Here is an 18,148-nt window from a genome sequence, read left to right as displayed (position 1 = left end):
ATGGTGTGAGTAAAACTAGTCGTTTATTAAGCCGAATGAATAGACAAATATATTGTGTGTAAGTTCGGTTAATTTCCGCTATATATTTCCATGCTAAAACTTACTGGGACTGCGTTGAGTAAAACCATATTATTAGTACATGGGGTTGTAGTAAAAAAATTGATAGTAAAAATGTTAATATATATGTAACGTGAATAAGCATTAGAGAAAAAATGCAGCAGAGTTTAAAATGCTTTCGGGCCGGTGTCCCAGTGATGGCTTTTCGAAGCTCGTCACAGTTAAATGGTGGTTGTTAGCACTCGTATAAAACAATGAAACGAGGGGGTAATTAATGGACTGAGCTGAGACCGGACCATTATTTCAACTGATTGGGGTTCAAGGCTTCTGTTTCAAGGCTTCTGTTTCAAGGCATCTTAAAACTGCGTGGAAAAATAATGAGACTCTTTATGTATTTTTCCATTTTGACAACTATTTGGTCACGTATTTCGTTTAATTATTGACTATTTCCCCCATTGACAATGTTGAGAGTGATATTTTCGGCAAACCAAATGGCTTGGTATCAAGGAACAACATTGTTTTGGGGGGGAGAGGAGGATAGATACTAGGTCTAATGACCGTGTCTCAAACATTTTTGCACATGATTGTAGCTGAAAAAAATCCAACTTGGAACAAAAATTTACATCTACATAGCGTACAGACTGTCATTATTTTTACTTATCTTTACCTATCTATTCATCGCCGCTATACCTCTCACCATTGTAATCACGTGATTCATCACCACTACACCTCTCACCATCGTAATCACGTGATTCATCACCACTACACCTCTCACCATCGTAATCACGTGATTCGTCACCACTACACCTCTCATCATCGTAATCACCGGATTCATCACCACTACACCTCTCACCATCGTAATCACGCGAGTCGTCACTATATTCGTCATTACTTAGACAATCATCCTCTTCATCATCTATATTTTCCATGAAACACAGCAATCTGAAGAACATATCTTGCCTCTTGTCCTCTGGTACTGCACAGAATTTATCTTCTTCGATCTCATCTTCTTCCATGCTCTTCTCACAGATATACAAAAGAATGTCCAATTTCTTTCCGCGTTCATCGAGCTCGTTTGAGAACTCTTCAAAGGGAGCTAATTTCTTCTTTTTCTTCCTCTTCTTTTTTTTCTTTTTTTCGGGAGCAACCTTACCACGGGAAAATTTGCTGTTGAAAATCCCAGTGACGTTTGTTGTCACGTATTCGATTATCTCCAGTTCGTTTTCAATCTCGCTAGTTTCCTCTTGTATTTCGGCATAGGAATCGTTGATGATGGCTATGAACATGTTCATTAACACCATCACATTTAATCCAATAAACGAGAAGAAGTAGAGTGTTGCAATTGTTGGATTGATCATAAAGATCGCCTGGAAATCGAAGTCTCCTAACGTTATACTGAATTGAGTGACTAAGGTTCTTACAAAGGAGCTGTAGTCTTCAAGTTCAGTGCCGAACATCGTGAAAGCCAGCATCGCAAATGCGAAGAATCCGGAGATAAATGGTAGGCAGAAACTCAGGATTGGAGAGCTTATTCTCGACAATGTCTTACCAATCACGAGGAAGTTCTTGTTGAATCGTAGCAGCCGTAGGAAACGCAATATGTAGAAAAACACTAGGATTCCAATCACGTAGGTCATCAACGCGTCAGCATTCGCGGCGTATTGGAAGCCAACGTAATCGTTCGGATTCTCTCGGAGCTGATGAATGTTTCGGTCGACTTCGTACAAACGTGCAAGGAACAGAACGATAAGTGAAAATTCAGAGACGATTAGAATTACCTCGACCCAATTCCAGAAACCTTTGAAGTACGCCAATCGTTGCTTATAGACAAGCTTTCCTTCTCTGTAAAGAAAGTAGAGCATAAAGAATATGACCAAGACATGGGCTAGTGTTTGCCCGCCGTTCAAATGAAGATAAAAACGGGCTGCCTGATAGTCGGATCTAATTACAGCCGCTGATGAAGGTCCGTATTCTATGAAATAGGTAAGGATCCCGAAGAGGTTCGTATTCGCGTTGTATACGGTGAATTCCACCAAAACAGCTCGGGTCTGAATGTCGATCCAACTGTTCGAATGCAAGTCTGCGACCACAGTGTAGGCTGTGATAGGATTATAACCAAGGTTTGCTACGTAACCGCTACCACTGTACATGGTCAGGGTGCCCCAGTAAGGGAACCCTCGTAGCTCCACCATGCTCTGATGACGCCATCTTTCGAGACAGGACAGAACTGTACCATCTGGCAATAACGCATTATCATTAACGACATAAACTTTTGGTTTTGTGCTTGCCAATAACCGCTTCTGTTTTCTTCGTTTCTTCCCACTCAGTCCTCCCATGATGGGATCAAGAGCTCTCTTGTGTCTGACCGGCGCATTCCGTCCACTTTTCGCTAGCAGTTCCATCCACTCTTCTTCGGTCTCGAGTTCCCTCATATCTCGCCGCTTTCTGGTTTTTCCACGGTGCAAAGGTTTCCACCCGACTCCGTAGGTAACACCGTCTTCATCACCAACGGAATAGCCATCGTAACAATGTGGAATGATGTCCTCAAAATAACTGGAAATGGGGCATGTATCTGGAAAGTCAAATAAACATGCTGATAATTCTTGCTTTAATAAAGATGTACTCTACATTTTTTCAATTAAAAAAACCTTTTTTGTTTCTCAACTTATGGGTTTCGCAAACTGTAGAAATGTCAAAAGAATATACCTTCTTCTACACGAAGTAATCGTATTCTCGGGACGCCCACGAGATAATCCTCGTTGTTAGCAATCCAACCTTCCTTAATCTTCTGGCCATTGTACCACTCTGTTGAATACAGTCCGGGAATGAGTGTCTCCCGTGACCACATCCACAGGGAATCCACATCTGAGATCTAAGAAAGTAAAAATATGCATTCAATCCGATCTCAACGAAGATTAACGTATGATATTTAATTTCCCAAGGCCGAGGCTTTGCGAATCCATACATGCGTTTGCATCCTTGTGTTTTAATGCAATTAAATTGGTTCAACAAAAGACGAAAATAAATGTTTGCACGAAAGAATTCCTTTGTCGAAAAAAGATTCAGTTTGGAACCTTAATTTGCCTTTTTGTCTACTTGTTCTTCGTTCCTCTAAACCTTGGAATTCTAAGTCTCTCCCAAACTTTGTTTATATATTGCCACATTACCGTAGATAAATCCAAGCCAAATGCATCAAGTTCTTCAAAGGTTTCGTACAAGGTCTTTGTCAACAGGTATGTATTGGGATCCCTGTGGTACTGCGCTACATACATGAGCAAAATGAGGAAGACGAAAAATGCGAAGATTTCTTTCAAAGCTGCGTTCGTTTTGATCTCCTTTATTCGTTTCTCTCTCGCTTTCTTCAGCTTTTCTGGACTGGGAGGTCTGAAGAGAAGAGAATGAGTGTCAAAGCTGTCGTCTCAGATTGTCATTATAATACTTATACAAGCCATGCTTCTGTTCTTTAATATGAAAATAAAACTAACCTATAAATTTTACTGATGTTTCTCGCAGGCTGGCTAATTGCCTGAATTCTTCTTTCGAGTTCCATCGCGTTTTCACGATGTGTTTGATGCTTCGTGCTTTGCTGTTTAACCGCGAGATCGTCGTTACAAATATCCTCTCCATCGCTCGCTTTCTTGATGCACAACGCAATCATGATCGCAACCAACACCACTTTGATTGGCTGCAGCAGTAACACTGACTGGAAGAATGATGTTGCCATGGCAATCACCCATTCGGTTGATGTCTCTTTTCCCCACTGAATACTGTAGAGTAGGGTGAAGAATATTGAAGCGCCTGAAGCGAGATAGCAAAGCGCATACGCAAAGTAGATGAAGCAATGTGGAAGTTTCCCTTGAGGTGGTTGCTGATTTTCCACTCGAATACCATGGATAGTCCCTCGAGGCTCTTTAACTGCTTCCACTTCCTCTTTAGATACCTCCTCTTTCTTCGTTTTTTCCACTTTCGGTCTCAAATTGCGGAAAATTTGCACGATCAGGATGTTTACTGGGACGATAATGATACTGCTCTGTAAGCCAATCACAAACGGTTTTAGGTCGATAACCAATGATCCGATGTGAACAGCAAATGGACTCGGACCCTGGCCTCCCATGTTATAAAACATTGCGCTTGTAATCATCGTACAACACAGCAGACATAAGGCGCACGAGAGACGTTGGACACGCGTGAAATTACTAGTTGGAGGCCTGGAGACAATGGAGAACCATAAGTGGCCATCAGCTAAACCTTTTACGGCTTCTTTCGAGAATACATGATTGAAGTTTGTCAACTCCTGTTCATTGGAGATTGAAAGAACTCGGCAAACTTTACCATCGTCTGATTCAACTGCCAACCAGTTCTCGCAGTTTAAAATCCACCTTTTTCCCGTTTGAACATCCTTTATAGAGAATCTGCTAAGATACCAAGATGGTGAAGGTCCTAAAACGAAAAAACACAAAGTCAAAAACACCTTTCAAAAATCTGTGTCTTGCCGGAATCTCGTACCTGAATTATCATGCCAAATTTGAACGTAGTTTAGGTCGCCAACACCGCGAGGATAGGAAATTACAAACGTATTGACTTGTCCTCGTTCAAAACACGGTCTTTGACGATCGTGTAACCAAACTGGTAGCGTTTCGCTTTCATCTCCTGACATTGCGAACACAACTTTTGCGGTAGTACCTGCTCCCTGTCGGTTGCCAGTCGCGGTAGTAATAATGTAGTGATATGTTCCTTTTGGTTTAAGGATTGTAGGACCAACCTAATGGTATTTAGAAATTTATATGTTATTGCGTGAATGTCTGTGCCAGAGTTCCTCATCGGAGCATACTTCACGAAGGTTTTTTTTCGTTAGTTTTTATACTGAGCTATGGTATTGCATAGCATATAAACCTGTGTTAGATTGACAAACACTTACCAACAGTTTATCTCGCTTATCGGCTCGTCTCGCCCAAATAACTCCGATGATATACCCGCCAATAATAACTGATATTAAAACCAGCACAGCAACGTTCTCAGCAAGGCTGCCAAAATTGCTGAATGCTGAATCGAAATCAATTGGGTTTGGTGCAACAACAAGGTCGCTCCCAAACGACGTCAAATGGTTGCAGTAACATACAATCTGCTCTCTGTTCGTTGCTCTATCGACCTGAAGATTATAAAAGTATGCTTTTTAACGGTTTGAAATGAATAGAACACTGACTTCTCTACTCTAAAAGCTCGCTTCTTATACTCGCATGATGATCAAAGTTAACAGCTCACCCTACATCCTTCTCCTCTCCACGTTTCGTTCAACACATCCCAAAATATACAGCTCGATTCAAACATCGTCAAGTTGTAGTTTGGAGTTTGATTCGGGAAAAAATATTCTCCATCAAAGCCGAGATTCTCCGCTGAGAGGATGATAAGTTTTCCGTTTGGGGCGTCGGTGGGTTTTGGCGGTGGGGGACGAATGAGGACACACGAACGACGAACACGTCCTGTGCCGACTTCGCACGGTGCTGAACGTCGATTTCGGGAATTGAACGTCGTGTCAGGATCCGGATATGTTTCATTGTGGAACTGTTCGATATGTTGAATGGCTGCAAGGTAAAAAATACGTGCAGTATAAGAACATTTGGTTCACGCATTTCCTGAGTTAAAAGCAACTGAATAACTGACAAGTTGTACTCTTAACCAGGACTTATTACATCCGTGGAATTTGATTAAATTTAATATATTACCAGATTGAGATCCCAAGGAAAATGGGGAAAAGATATTTATCAAATATCCGCCTTACCAAAACAATATTCCCCTGTTCCGTTAAAATCCAAGTTCGATACAAAGACTGTGTACGGATGTGTTGAACAGTCGTTTATGTCGATATGAACAGGGTTTGAATCATCCAACTTGGATTTATTGACACTGGTATTTCCCGCGTTGCAACTACTAAAGTCTGGTAACTTATATGAGAATTCATAATCTTCTTTTTCCACATTTGGTTTACCTCCTCTTTTTAAATACACCTATACAACAAAAGGTCAAGAATGCTTCAGTGAAAGTTTTAAATGGGTTGCGTCGAAACGTGCATGCCAAACATTTGTTCTTACGTTTAAATGTATCCCCAGATGATGTGGCTTCATTTCAAAATTCATGGCCGTGTAATTGCTTTTCCTTGTGAAGCAATGATATTTGAGATATTCCTTCGAACTTTTCGTCAAATTCATTGCACGAGGCTTCATGAAAAAACTGGAATCTTCAGAAAACAGGGACGGATCTCGATAGATAGTCACGGAAACATCTTCACTCATGTTAGAAGATGAAATGTTCAAATTCGACTCAACCACAATGTCGATTACGTTGGATGAAATTGTTGAACTTGTGTCATCCCAATTAAAAGGATTTGTTTTGAACGAAACAACCTAATTAAGAAAAAAAATTAAGGTGAAAATATGTAGGGAAGAGATTAAGACGAACTGTATGTTCTTTAAGGTCTTCACAAGTCCACTAAGGTCCACTTATGTCTAGAAGCTCTATCGGTTTTAAAGTAAGCGTTGTAGGATGGAGAAATATTCTTCTTACTTTGATATCCACTGGTTGCTTCTGAAGAAATGTTTTGTTTGGATTTGAAAGTACTAAAAAATGGGCAGGACGTTTATGTAAGAAAGTGTCTTTTGTTGGATGTTGGAGTATCAATGAACTTTGAAGCTTTAATACAGAACGAATTTCAGAGAAATACAAATTTAAAATGCAAATTTAATAGTCACGTACTTTCTCCTATTCCGAAAGCATAACCAGACGGAGATTTAAAACGGCTTCCCTTCAGTTCATTCCCGGTGTTTCCAAGCGTTGTGCCGGTCTTCTTTTCCACTTGCAGTGACAATTTTTCAGTTTCAATAGTGTCTGGACCTTCGTTTGTGACCAAATTGTCCAGCACCACTGACTGCAGGTTTCGTACGACGTTGATGGTGCGATTGACTGCGGACTAAATGCAAACGTATTACGAAAAATAAATCAGATTCAACTGAACTAGAGCGGCGATGGGATTGGTCGTGAGACTAGCTCGCTGCGAGTAATTTCGTCCAATCACAGTGCAAACACTCGCAGCGAACTTGCAAGTTGATTTTGGGATGAGTGGAGAAAGAGCCTTAACTATAGCAAGATCCTGATGTCAAAAACATGAAACTGGCTTTATAAATGAATTTCACTTAGAGCTCTTTCCTTGACGAGCAAAAATAAAGTCTCGATCTTAGCGTAATCGCGTATAAGATGGCATACCGCAGTCTCGTTGTTGTTTGATGTTGAAGCATTACTAGAACCGGAAGAAACCATTCCACCGAGGACGTTTAAAACGTTGTTTGCTCCTGATTTCACATATTGAAATCCCTTGTCATTGTCGGACAAATGTTTCAAACTATCGGTCAATGTCTCTGTCATGGAAAATGTTGCATCCTGAGTAAAAAGAACGCAAAATATTATGCACATGTTAAAAGAAATACCGCCTGACAAATTGATTGATTGATGGATTGACAGGAAGAAATGACGAGTACAGTATTTACCTTTGCTTTTGAAGTCAGCTTATCTGGATTTGCTGCCAATTGAGCAAGAGAACCGCTGAACTGCATCACCCCAGACACATCTTTTGGTTTCATTCCAGAGAGGGATGTAAGGACATGCTCTAACAGCTTTGAAGAAAATGAAGAAGAGAATTTTTCATATTAGCGACGTGTCAGTTTCTGCCGGCGTATTTAGCTTGTACAGTTTGAAAGAAAAAGATAACGAAAATTAATTTTTTTTTGGTTCCCAAAGCGTTAACGAGTTCATTGCGATCTTTAATATATCCTATTCCTTCATATTGTTTACCTTTTTCTCTTGTTCCTGCTTCTCCGGGCTCGATCCAGTACCATTTTCTCCTCCACTGCCAGGGTCATCATTGAAAGTAGAGGCTATGTTAGACGCCATCCTTAGAAATCCTTCTGAATCACCACTTGCAAGAAATTCATCCAAACGACCAGAAATTTGTTCTGTGTCCACTGCATTGTTGGGAAGAACCTTTAATTTATTGCGTTAATTGCATGAAAATCAAAGTTGGATTACATAATAACAGTTAAAAACGACTATAATATACCATAAAATATTCATGTAGATGAAACGTGGATGATTTTAGAAACTAAACTTTTAAAGCATGTTTGAAAAGAACGTGTTTAATTAAAATGACTATTATTGAATGTTTCTACTGTCAGGGAGTTCCATAGTTTCAAAGGTGCAATGCAGCAAACTCAAACGCCCTGTCACCCAATATGTTGCACTTGATCCAGAGTTACCAGATATGGTGCTAATAGTTATATCTCATTATTTCGTAGGGTGTACATATACAGAGCTCCTTCACTTAATGATGTGACGAACTGATTATAATCAGGAGCAATACCATGAATCGCTTTGAATGTGCAATTAAAAAAATCTTGAATACGATAATTGATTTGGAAGCCAATGCAGAGTAAACAGAACAGGTGAGATATGACATTTAAGTAGATTTATTATTGCTACGAGTAGAACCAAAGCGCAGAAGCTACTGTATGTAACCCATTTCATTAAAGATTTTTGCAACCTTATGGAAGACCTTTCCTACTGACCTGAATATCAACAATCTGGACAATTTTTGACCCGACTGTGTCTTTAACTGTGAATTCCACAGTTAACGAATAGTTGTTGTTCTTATCCCCTGCCGCCAGCCAATCATTGACGCTGATATTGACACCGGAGGGGTGCGAACGGTGAAATATTATTGTTTTGGTTTGGTCACGGCCGTAGGAGACCTCGTAAACCAGGGGCGGGTCGGCATCCATCCAGTTTTCGCATCTAAATGTGAAGTTGGTGGATAAGGCGACACCAGATGATGGAAACACGAAGCATCTGCCTGTAATTTAGGAAGAAAATGAAAAAAACTAATTTCATACCGAATCTATGCAAATTTGCATTTAAAATTCTTTAGAATTGATTTATACAAAGACAGGCTGACGTGAAAACTATGTGGTTATCAATGCGAACTTGCATTTTCTACATAGTTCCAGTTTAATAGTAATGTTATAATAAAATTAAAAAAATATTTTCTTACCGCCAGCCGGGGGTGTATTAACAATCACGGTAGTTCTGCATTCGCCATAAACTCCGCTCACACGAGTCGCTCGAAATGCAATTGTGTACTTCTTACCAACTTGCAGCGAATCAGGCTTAATACCAATTTCTAACTCATCAACTGGATTCATGGCCATATTTTGAAGGTCAGCTTTGGGTACCTCGTTCAACGATGAGAGATTGAACGGTTCACGCTGGTTGATATTGTCGTAAAGATACAACGACCAACTAAATGTCAACTCTCCGGCGCAGAACCTGCTGCATCTCGACAACAATATGGTTTTCTCATCTGGACGAAGTTTTGACTCGCAATTCCTTGAACATCTTATTGCAACGAAAGTAGCAACGAAAAGGAAACACGTGAGACCGTTTTAGCATTGAAATTTATAAGAAGCTTCAAGACGTCATAGAGGGACGACAGATTGAAAACGTTAAACGCTTGATGAACTTACTTTGTAGAGAGTTCGGGAGGGACGCCCAAGGCGACATGAAAGTAAATGGTAGTCACTGCCCTACGTTGACCAAATTCTGGGTGTGTTTTCGATACTACCAGTAAAATTTCGTACCTGGAAAAATAGTAAATAAACAGGCCCTTTCTTATGTATTGTCAATTTCTAAATGAAAAAAATTCTTCCTAGTTGAAAACCAGCGGTTAACCAAATGAAAATCATGTGGAAACTCACGCTTTGTCTTCAATCATCATATTGGTGTCCAGGATGAGGGTGGAATTTGACGTATCGATGCGCCCACGACCAGAGCCAAAACACCCAGACTGTAAAAGAAGATTGTGAGACGGGGGCTATTTTAGGCGACTTGCTAATTTTGCTTTGTCCATATCTTGAAACGGGTATCTTTGCAACATACATTCCTGGAATTTCCTTGTCAGCACACGTAACAATAACTAACGCAGCTGGCAACGTACTCTATCTAGGCTTTGCTTAGACAGGTATCACCGCCAGAATGAATCATCTGCCGTGGTAGGCTATAAATGTCTCCATTGTGCCAATCAACCTATTCTAAATTAACCAACTGCATATGTGACTTACTGCATTCATACCAGCGCCAACAACATCACGATCAGAAACGACAGGTTCTTGAGTGAGATTTGCCTGGTCGAACTCAGCATCGTCATCAATATCTTTACAATACCAAACGTAGTTCATTCCTTCGGTACCGTCAAAATCAGGATCTACCGACGCCGAACTATTCAAACGTCCCTGAAATTGGAAAGGAACCTTCTTAGTGTCCAAAAAGAATGACATTCGACGAAAAAGAAAAGCGAAGAAAAGGTTGCCGGTAATATTGTTTATCGACAGGCGGATTATTGCCGGTCTTACCAAAAATCCAAATGGCACGGTATGATAAGACCCATCATTCACAGCAGCCCCGAGCCACGGGGTTTGCACAACCTGAATAATGATCGAGTCAATTCCAAACACGCCTGCAGCACCTCTCATCTCTACACGGGCGCGAATCTCGTAATAGCCGTAAGGTAAAAATCTCCGGGCAAGCTGAAGTCCCGAGGTATCGTTCACCGTATGAAACAGAGTCTTCTTCATGTCTGCTACAAGAACGTCGCTCGGAGCTGTGCGTGGATCGTCCTCGAATTTCAGAAGTGTCCAACTTGTCTTAGTTTGATCTGTGGCTTCACAAAATACTTCATTTTCCGTGACCAAGCTAAGAATTTCAGAACGGTATACTTGAGGGGCATCCAAGGCATTAGAGGAATTCGGAGACAAACCTAAGAAGAAATGAAAAACGACTTGAATAAGTTGAAATGAATGGGATGATGCAGGTGTTAGCATCACTTAGCCACATTATTAGGACTACGAGTACGATTGAGTGAAAACAATTTTGTTGCTAAAACGCTTGAACTTGGTGATGGAATAAATCACAAACGGACCCATAGAGCTTCGTACCTTTGATGGTAACGTTTGGGTTTTTGCACACATACGGTAGCACAGCAACCGTCGTCTCCCTTGAGACCGAAGAAACAGCATTTGACGCATGCATTCGGACGTTATAAGCACCAGATTGTAAATAGACATGATCAACGATGATGCTCTGAGTGAATGACTGCTTGGAAGTAAATAGAGTACGCGGTTGTACCACGATATGCGGATTGATTGAGTTGACATCAATCGACCCAGGGCAAGAATTGCTGCTACCAAATACCCGTAGAGGACTATTGTCTCCAAGGTCGACCCACAAACATGTCCGAGTGCCGAGTTTTTCCAATTCAATAGTGAATCTCATAGTTTGGTTCATTTTACGAGGTCCATTGTTCGACATGTCCCTGAACTTGACGCTTTCGTACAGTTTGAATTCACGAAGAACAGCTGAAAGATTTTGAAAAGGCGATGTAAGGTGTCGTGTGGTGATGGTAAAAACAAATGAAGGGTGTAATTACTTATGTTAATGATACTGTTCTTCAGCTTCATTTTAACAGAGCATTCCTGGTCGATTGAGGATGAGAATTCTTTTTGAAAATCCTGTTTGGTCTCCGTTTCAATTGTTTCCTCGGAGCAAGAAAACAACCATTCTACTGTCTTCGCTGGCCCTCCAGAGTACGAACTAGCAAACCTCACTGGATATTCTGCCGGGAATTTGTTTCGTTCCGGTCCTGCTCCCTCGACTCCAGAACCAAATTGAGAGTACGTTGTCAGGATCGTAAAATTAGCATCTTTGATTTTCTTCAATACCTGTGCATTAGAGTTTATGTCGTGGGGAAAAATGCAAGAAAAAGAGTGTAGTGCAAACGGAACTTGAGATTTTGTGCATGGTTTACAATCACAATGGAGTTTCGATCAAGTTGTTGCCGTTCATTTGATCGTCATTTAAAGTTTCTACATAGTGGTGTATCCAATAGACCAATACAATGCAAACACTCTTATTTCCATTTCTTAAGGCGAAAGAAATATCTCGTATGAAGAAATACGAAGATAATTTTTTAACAATTGTACCAATATAGCCAACAACAATGACGCTTTAGTTACGCAATCACGCGATCATCAATTGTTACACAACGTATATAAATGATAAACGGAGTGCGAAATACCTCGACATCAACTGATTTTGTTAACGAACCAGAAAATCGGTTCCAGGTTGTCACGGAGATGTTCACCATATTGTCAGGATCAAAAAGGTCGGGATCCGTAATAAGACAGTCACATTCAGATTCACCGGTGGCGTTTGCGAGTGGTCCTGCGCTGCAACATGGGATACCGTTATAGGTTACATTCACACTCACGTTCAGACCAGAAGTCATCGCCCAAATGACTGGAATGCTTTTACCGAATTCTTTACTTGTTATTGCGTACACTTGGAAGTTCTCTATCAAATGCTTTACTGAAAATTTAGAAAAAGTGCTAAGAAATTTCAGATAAATAAATTTTATTGTCATGTGAACAAAACGCAAATATGCAAGCCAAAATGGTGCCGTTCTGGTGCAACTTTTCTCATCAAATGCATGTGCTGTAACAAATGCCTAAAACAGTCAAAAACACAGTCTGCTCGACGTTTTGAAGAGCCTTCGTTACAGTCAGTAACTCTCTTGACGAAGGCCTTTAGGTCGAAACGCCGAGAAGTGTTTTTGCAATTTCAAGCAGCTGTTACACTGCTTTTAATTGATCTAAAAACTAGAATTGAAATTAGATGTACATATCTTCGAAGAATAATGTTTGCACTAACTTTCACATTGGCGACCAGCGAATCCATTGTGACACGAACACTCACTCAGTGAGGTTCTGTTCCATTGTTTTGACACGGACTTGGTTCACAGAGATCAGCTGAAGTAGATAGATTAATAATGATGATTCTGGTAAACTACCATGATTGTGGTAAACTACCATGATTGTGGTAAACTACCATGATTGTGGTAAACTACCATGATTGAAGTAAACTACCATGATTGTGGTAAACTACCATTATTGAGGTAAACTACCATGATTGTGATAAACTACCATGATTGTGATAAACTACCATGATTGTGGTAAAACTATCATGATTGTGATAAACTACCATGATTGTGATAAACTACCATGATTGTGGTAAAACTATCATGATTGTGGTAAACTACCATGATTGTGGTAAACTACCATGATTGTGATAAACTACCATGATTGTGATAAACTACCATGATTGTGGTAAACTACCATGATTGTGGTAAACTACCGTGATTGAAGTAAACTACCATGATTGTGGTAAACTACCATGATTGTGGTAAACTACCATTATTGAAGTAAACTACCATGATTGTGGTAAACTACTATGATTGTGGTAAACTACCATGATTGTGGTAAACTACCATGATTGTGGTAAACTACCATGATTGTGATAAACTACCATTATTGAGGTAAACTACCATGATTGTGATAAACTACCATGATTGTGGTAAACTACCATGATTGTGATAAACTACCATGATTGTGATAAACTACCATGATTGTGATAAACTACCATGATTGTGGTAAACTACCATGATTGTGGTAAACTACCATGATTGTGGTAAACTACCATGATTGTGATAAACTACCATGATTGTGGTAAACTACCATGATTGTGGTAAACTACCATGATTGTGATAAACTACCATGATTGTGATAAACTACCATGATTGTGGTAAACTACCATGATTGTGGTAAACTACCATGATTGTGGTAAACTACCATGATTGTGAAACTACCATGATTGTGGTAAACTACCATGATTGTGGTAAACTACCATGATTGTGATAAACTACCATGATTGTGATAAACTACCATGATTGTGGTAAACTACCATGATTGTGGTAAAACTATCATGAAGACACTATGAACATCACTGAGACTTGAATACAGTAAAATGACAAATAATTTATAATTAAAGTATTTGTGTGATTTTTGTAAGAACTAAATGAATATCAACACTTGCTTTGACAATTTTGACCGACGAAGCCGTCTAAACAGGCACACTTATAGGACGATGCAAGTCGCACACACGAAGCATTATTCACGCATGAATGACCGTCACACACGTCAACTAAAACAAATAAAATTTTTCTTGCTAATAGAAGAACTACGGTGGTATCTAGACAATGAATGGGCGTACAAGTAATACAAAATAAGGTAAGATCGAAGAGTCAACCCTTCTCATGATAGTGTCATTCTAACTCGTCACTCAGTCTCGCGTTTGTTTTCACGGGTTAAAGCGTTATTGCTGTGTTTAACGTATGATTTTATAATCGCGATCATGGGAAAGTGGTGTTATTTTAGACAACCGCTCTAGTAAGATCAAGTTAAAAAACTTGCTCTCATTTCAGAGTGTATTGCTTGTAGCGTCGCCAAAGAAAAGGGGCTGTTAGCCCGCGGGCCCCTTTTCATTTCATTTGCCCCAATGTGCTATGGAGCAAATGGGGCGTCACTCAGCTCTCTGCTACCGTTCGGATTTGCCATAATTATTATGAATTTTTTTAATTGAAATGATTACTTACTTTCACAAAAATCTCCGCTGAAACCAAACGCACATTTGCAGCGATTTGTTACATTTGCCGTCTCCAGGCACGAACCGTTATTCTGACATGGATTGACAAGACAATAGTGCACTAAAAGAAGGGATATTATCTATATTATCCTAGTGATAAAAACCAGCAAATTTACTGCTCCATGAAGGGGGAAAATGGTGTTCAAATCTTGTATTGTAGCCATGCAGGAGTAAAAAGGAATTATTTTACTCTGACTCCTTCACGAGCCAAAATCTCATTTAGCAAAACCTTAGCATAAATGAATAACAAAGGTATAGAACTCACCGCCATGACACCCATAGTATTCCATTCGAACATAGGGAGCCTCGTGCCATTTCTTTGGATGAAATCTCACATAGCGAGTTATAATGTTTGGATTAAAGGTGTTCAACACCGATGTTACTGTTGTGGCAGCAAAAAACTAGAACAAATTAAAAAATAAAAATACCCGTTTGACCCGTTTCTTATATGCATGCATTTTTACCGAACAGCCTGGCTAACGGAAAAATTAATTAACGTTTGAGATTGGAATTACACACCCTACAACGATCACGAAGATCTACGGCGTCAACCGCGACGGCACCCCTAAGGCACTCCCTAGGTATAATAATGAATAAATTAAATATCAAAAGTTCCTCGTGGAGACTTCAGAATACACCCTCGCTGTTTACGACGCGACAAATCACAGATTTTGCGTTTTACATAGAACGCCAGCATTCAAAGCGTTTAGCGTTGGAAGGTTCAACCAGCCTCGCTATGGTTCGTGTTTCTGTTTATATCAACATAGGTAGACCAAACTTTGAACTAAATTTCAAGATCGCTAACTTCGTGACTTCGTCTTACCTTTTTACCATCATAAGTCTTGTATGTTTCAAAACTATTGTCATTATCATCATTGTCACTGAACTTGATTTTGAACTCCGACACATATTTATCATTTGTATCCTTTCCTTGAGTTTTTATTGAGCTCACCGTCGTTATGACCTTTGTAAAATAAATGAAACTTTTGGGCGGGGCGTCCATTTCGAAATCTAGTTTCAAAGAATCGGCGGAAATAAATTTTCCACAATCAAGTGGAAGCTCAACACCTATAGTCGGCGATATCCAGTGGCGTTGGCTATACAGTGTCGCGGTAAACAATGACTACTTAAAGTGCTTTGTATTTTGCGAAAAATCATTGAATCAGTAATTAATATACATCGCCAACTGTTGGTGACATGCAAAAATACTGGGCATGTGGAATTATAAAGAAGAAAATTTCTATCGACAGTAATGCATTCTGTTGCGCTTTTGCTTGAACGGACAAAGAGTATCGTATTGTGATTTACGATGGTTGGAAAGAAAATGCCCAGTTAGGAATTCGTGAAATTCCCGTAACACAACGAATAACCAATTAACTGCGCATAGTATTAGTGCAGGTAACAAAAAAGTACAGTCAAACTAAATTATTAGTGCATCTAGTTCTGTTAACAGTCGAGTGAGTCGTGTCGCTATATATGTCAAGTTCTGATTTGCACTGAGGAGCCATTAATGTTTGAATGCAAGCTATACCTTGAAATCAACTTGCAACCAACAGTTCACACAATTTCTTTCATCCCAACCCGTTGTCCATCCCTTGGGGATATTTAATCTGGAAAATGCAGGATTGTAATTTGTGTCATATGATGAGGATGTAATCTGTGCTTCTTTTATACCGCCAGATTCCATTCCTAATGCAACAGGAACTGAGCAATCTATATGGAATGGAAAGTTTGTTCTTAGTGTTGTTCTTTTCCTAAACTGAAAAATAATCCGAAGTAGCCCAGGTTTAGTACTCTTCCATGGAACCCGGTCATAAATTTGAACCCTTTGGTAATTACACTCACGTTTCCAAATAAGATATTAAAGAGCCGCTATATAGCTAATTATGCTCATAAAAACATATTCCCCACGTTACTATACTTTCCTGATTAAGTGTTAAAAATCTGACCAAAATATTCAGTTTAACCATGAAATATCGGTATGCAATGCAATAAATGCAATAATTGCCGCTATAAAATTGGGATCAAATATAGCGAACCTACTTTGACAAAGATTTCCAGTACGATTAACTCCACAGGTGCAAGAAAACCCCGCATTTATTACATTGCAGTCGGCATCATTGAAACACGGATTATTAGGGTTGCAAACTGGAACGAAAAAAATATAATAAAATTAACTGGAATCTTGTCCACACTCAAAGCTATAATGCAATGAACAAATAAACGAATTCATAAAGTAATATGTATATATTTGTAAACGGGCCTTTAACGTCCATATGAAAACTGCGTGATGTCGTAGCACAACTGCACTGCACTAACACCGACATCATTATCATATACGCATTTAGATCGCAATGCCAATGGAGAATTTCGACACAAACAGATTATCAGCTATGTGACTAACTAAGAAATACTAACAAGCTTGTGCAGTTTCCGAGTTCATAGTGAATAAACGTTAAGGTAGTTCTTCAAAAGGACCCAAAATTTCCTGAGAAATATGTGCGCCATAAATAAAATCCACAATCAACACATCAATAGCATGAACGTTAAGATACTGACCGTCTGTGCATGCATAAAATTCCAATCGCATCGCCCTTTGAGTCTCGTATTCCAGCGAATAGACTTTCACAAAACGGGCCGTCATGTATGGTTTGAAGGTGTTTCGAACTATCGAGTTATCGTCGTAGTTCCCAGTAAAAACCTTTTTTAAATAAGAAAATATGAAAAAGTGTAATAAAAACTACAAAACAGTAATACAGGATGATGACCGCCTGTTTGCAAATCTTTATACATCAAATTCAAATTCTTCCAAAATCGAAACCTAAATCATCAATTTGTGGAAACACTGCGCGGATGATTTTCATATGCGGAGCGTTAAGTTAATCTGGTCCTTCATCAGTGGAACGATTAGGAATATTGATGTTGTAAAGTTTCCCGTTAAGAATTTATCTTCCCTGTAAGTAGCTAAACTTTTGAACGCGCAAAATTTAACGGCAACGGCAACCAAAAGGATTTTTTAAAGGCAACATTGTGCAACAAGGGCGACACGTGCTAAAATATGATTGGCTGACAAATTGATAAACAAGAGATGACATCTGATTAAATTCGTTAAAATTATCTGTGAGGTCATTCCGTGCGTTTGTACTCTTATAGATCATGGCTCTCGACCAATGGAATTGCTTCAATTCCGAGTTAACCTTATTATATAAATTCATTTGGAGTGTTTTTTCTTTTAACACCTCCGCGATATTCACAGTGCAATTGCCTTTACCTTGTCTTCATTTTCATTTTCGATGTAAGAGACGTAGTTTGTACCCCATTCTTCAGTGTATTTGATTTTGTACCTTGATACCCACTGCCCGTGATCTTTATATCCCTGAGTTTCAATTGCAGTCACGTTAACCAGCTGGCCGAGATTTACCTATATACGTCATGCAGTAAAAAATATAGAATCAAT

General features: G+C 39.4%; 1 protein-coding gene across 1 annotated transcript; it reads right to left on the bottom strand.

Moving 5' to 3' along the window:
* Positions 1 to 401: 401 nt before the first annotated feature.
* LOC114517956 lies at positions 402 to 15,694 on the bottom strand. Its single transcript, XM_028537809.1, has 25 exons — positions 15,515 to 15,694; positions 14,642 to 14,723; positions 12,230 to 12,519; positions 11,582 to 11,873; positions 11,091 to 11,510; positions 10,509 to 10,912; positions 10,218 to 10,388; positions 9,855 to 9,943; positions 9,624 to 9,737; positions 9,152 to 9,495; positions 8,670 to 8,953; positions 7,900 to 8,088; positions 7,596 to 7,721; positions 7,315 to 7,488; positions 6,808 to 7,021; positions 6,619 to 6,671; positions 6,147 to 6,458; positions 5,837 to 6,062; positions 5,320 to 5,639; positions 4,976 to 5,206; positions 4,564 to 4,819; positions 3,543 to 4,497; positions 3,225 to 3,441; positions 2,764 to 2,929; positions 402 to 2,629 (listed from the first exon to the last, which is right to left on the bottom strand). The coding sequence occupies exons 1-25, from the start codon at positions 15,692 to 15,694 to the stop codon at positions 729 to 731; spliced, it is 8,010 nt and encodes a 2,669-aa protein (XP_028393610.1). The 3' UTR covers positions 402 to 728.
* Between the last annotated feature and the right edge of the window lie 2,454 nt (positions 15,695 to 18,148).

Source organism: Dendronephthya gigantea, unplaced genomic scaffold (assembly GCF_004324835.1).
Source record: "Dendronephthya gigantea isolate DGI-Jeju-01 unplaced genomic scaffold, DenGig_1.0 000010F, whole genome shotgun sequence".
NCBI lineage: Eukaryota > Metazoa > Cnidaria > Anthozoa > Malacalcyonacea > Nephtheidae > Dendronephthya > Dendronephthya gigantea.
The sequence above is the reverse complement of the archived record's forward strand: the minus strand, read 5'-3'. Positions and strand labels throughout refer to the sequence as shown.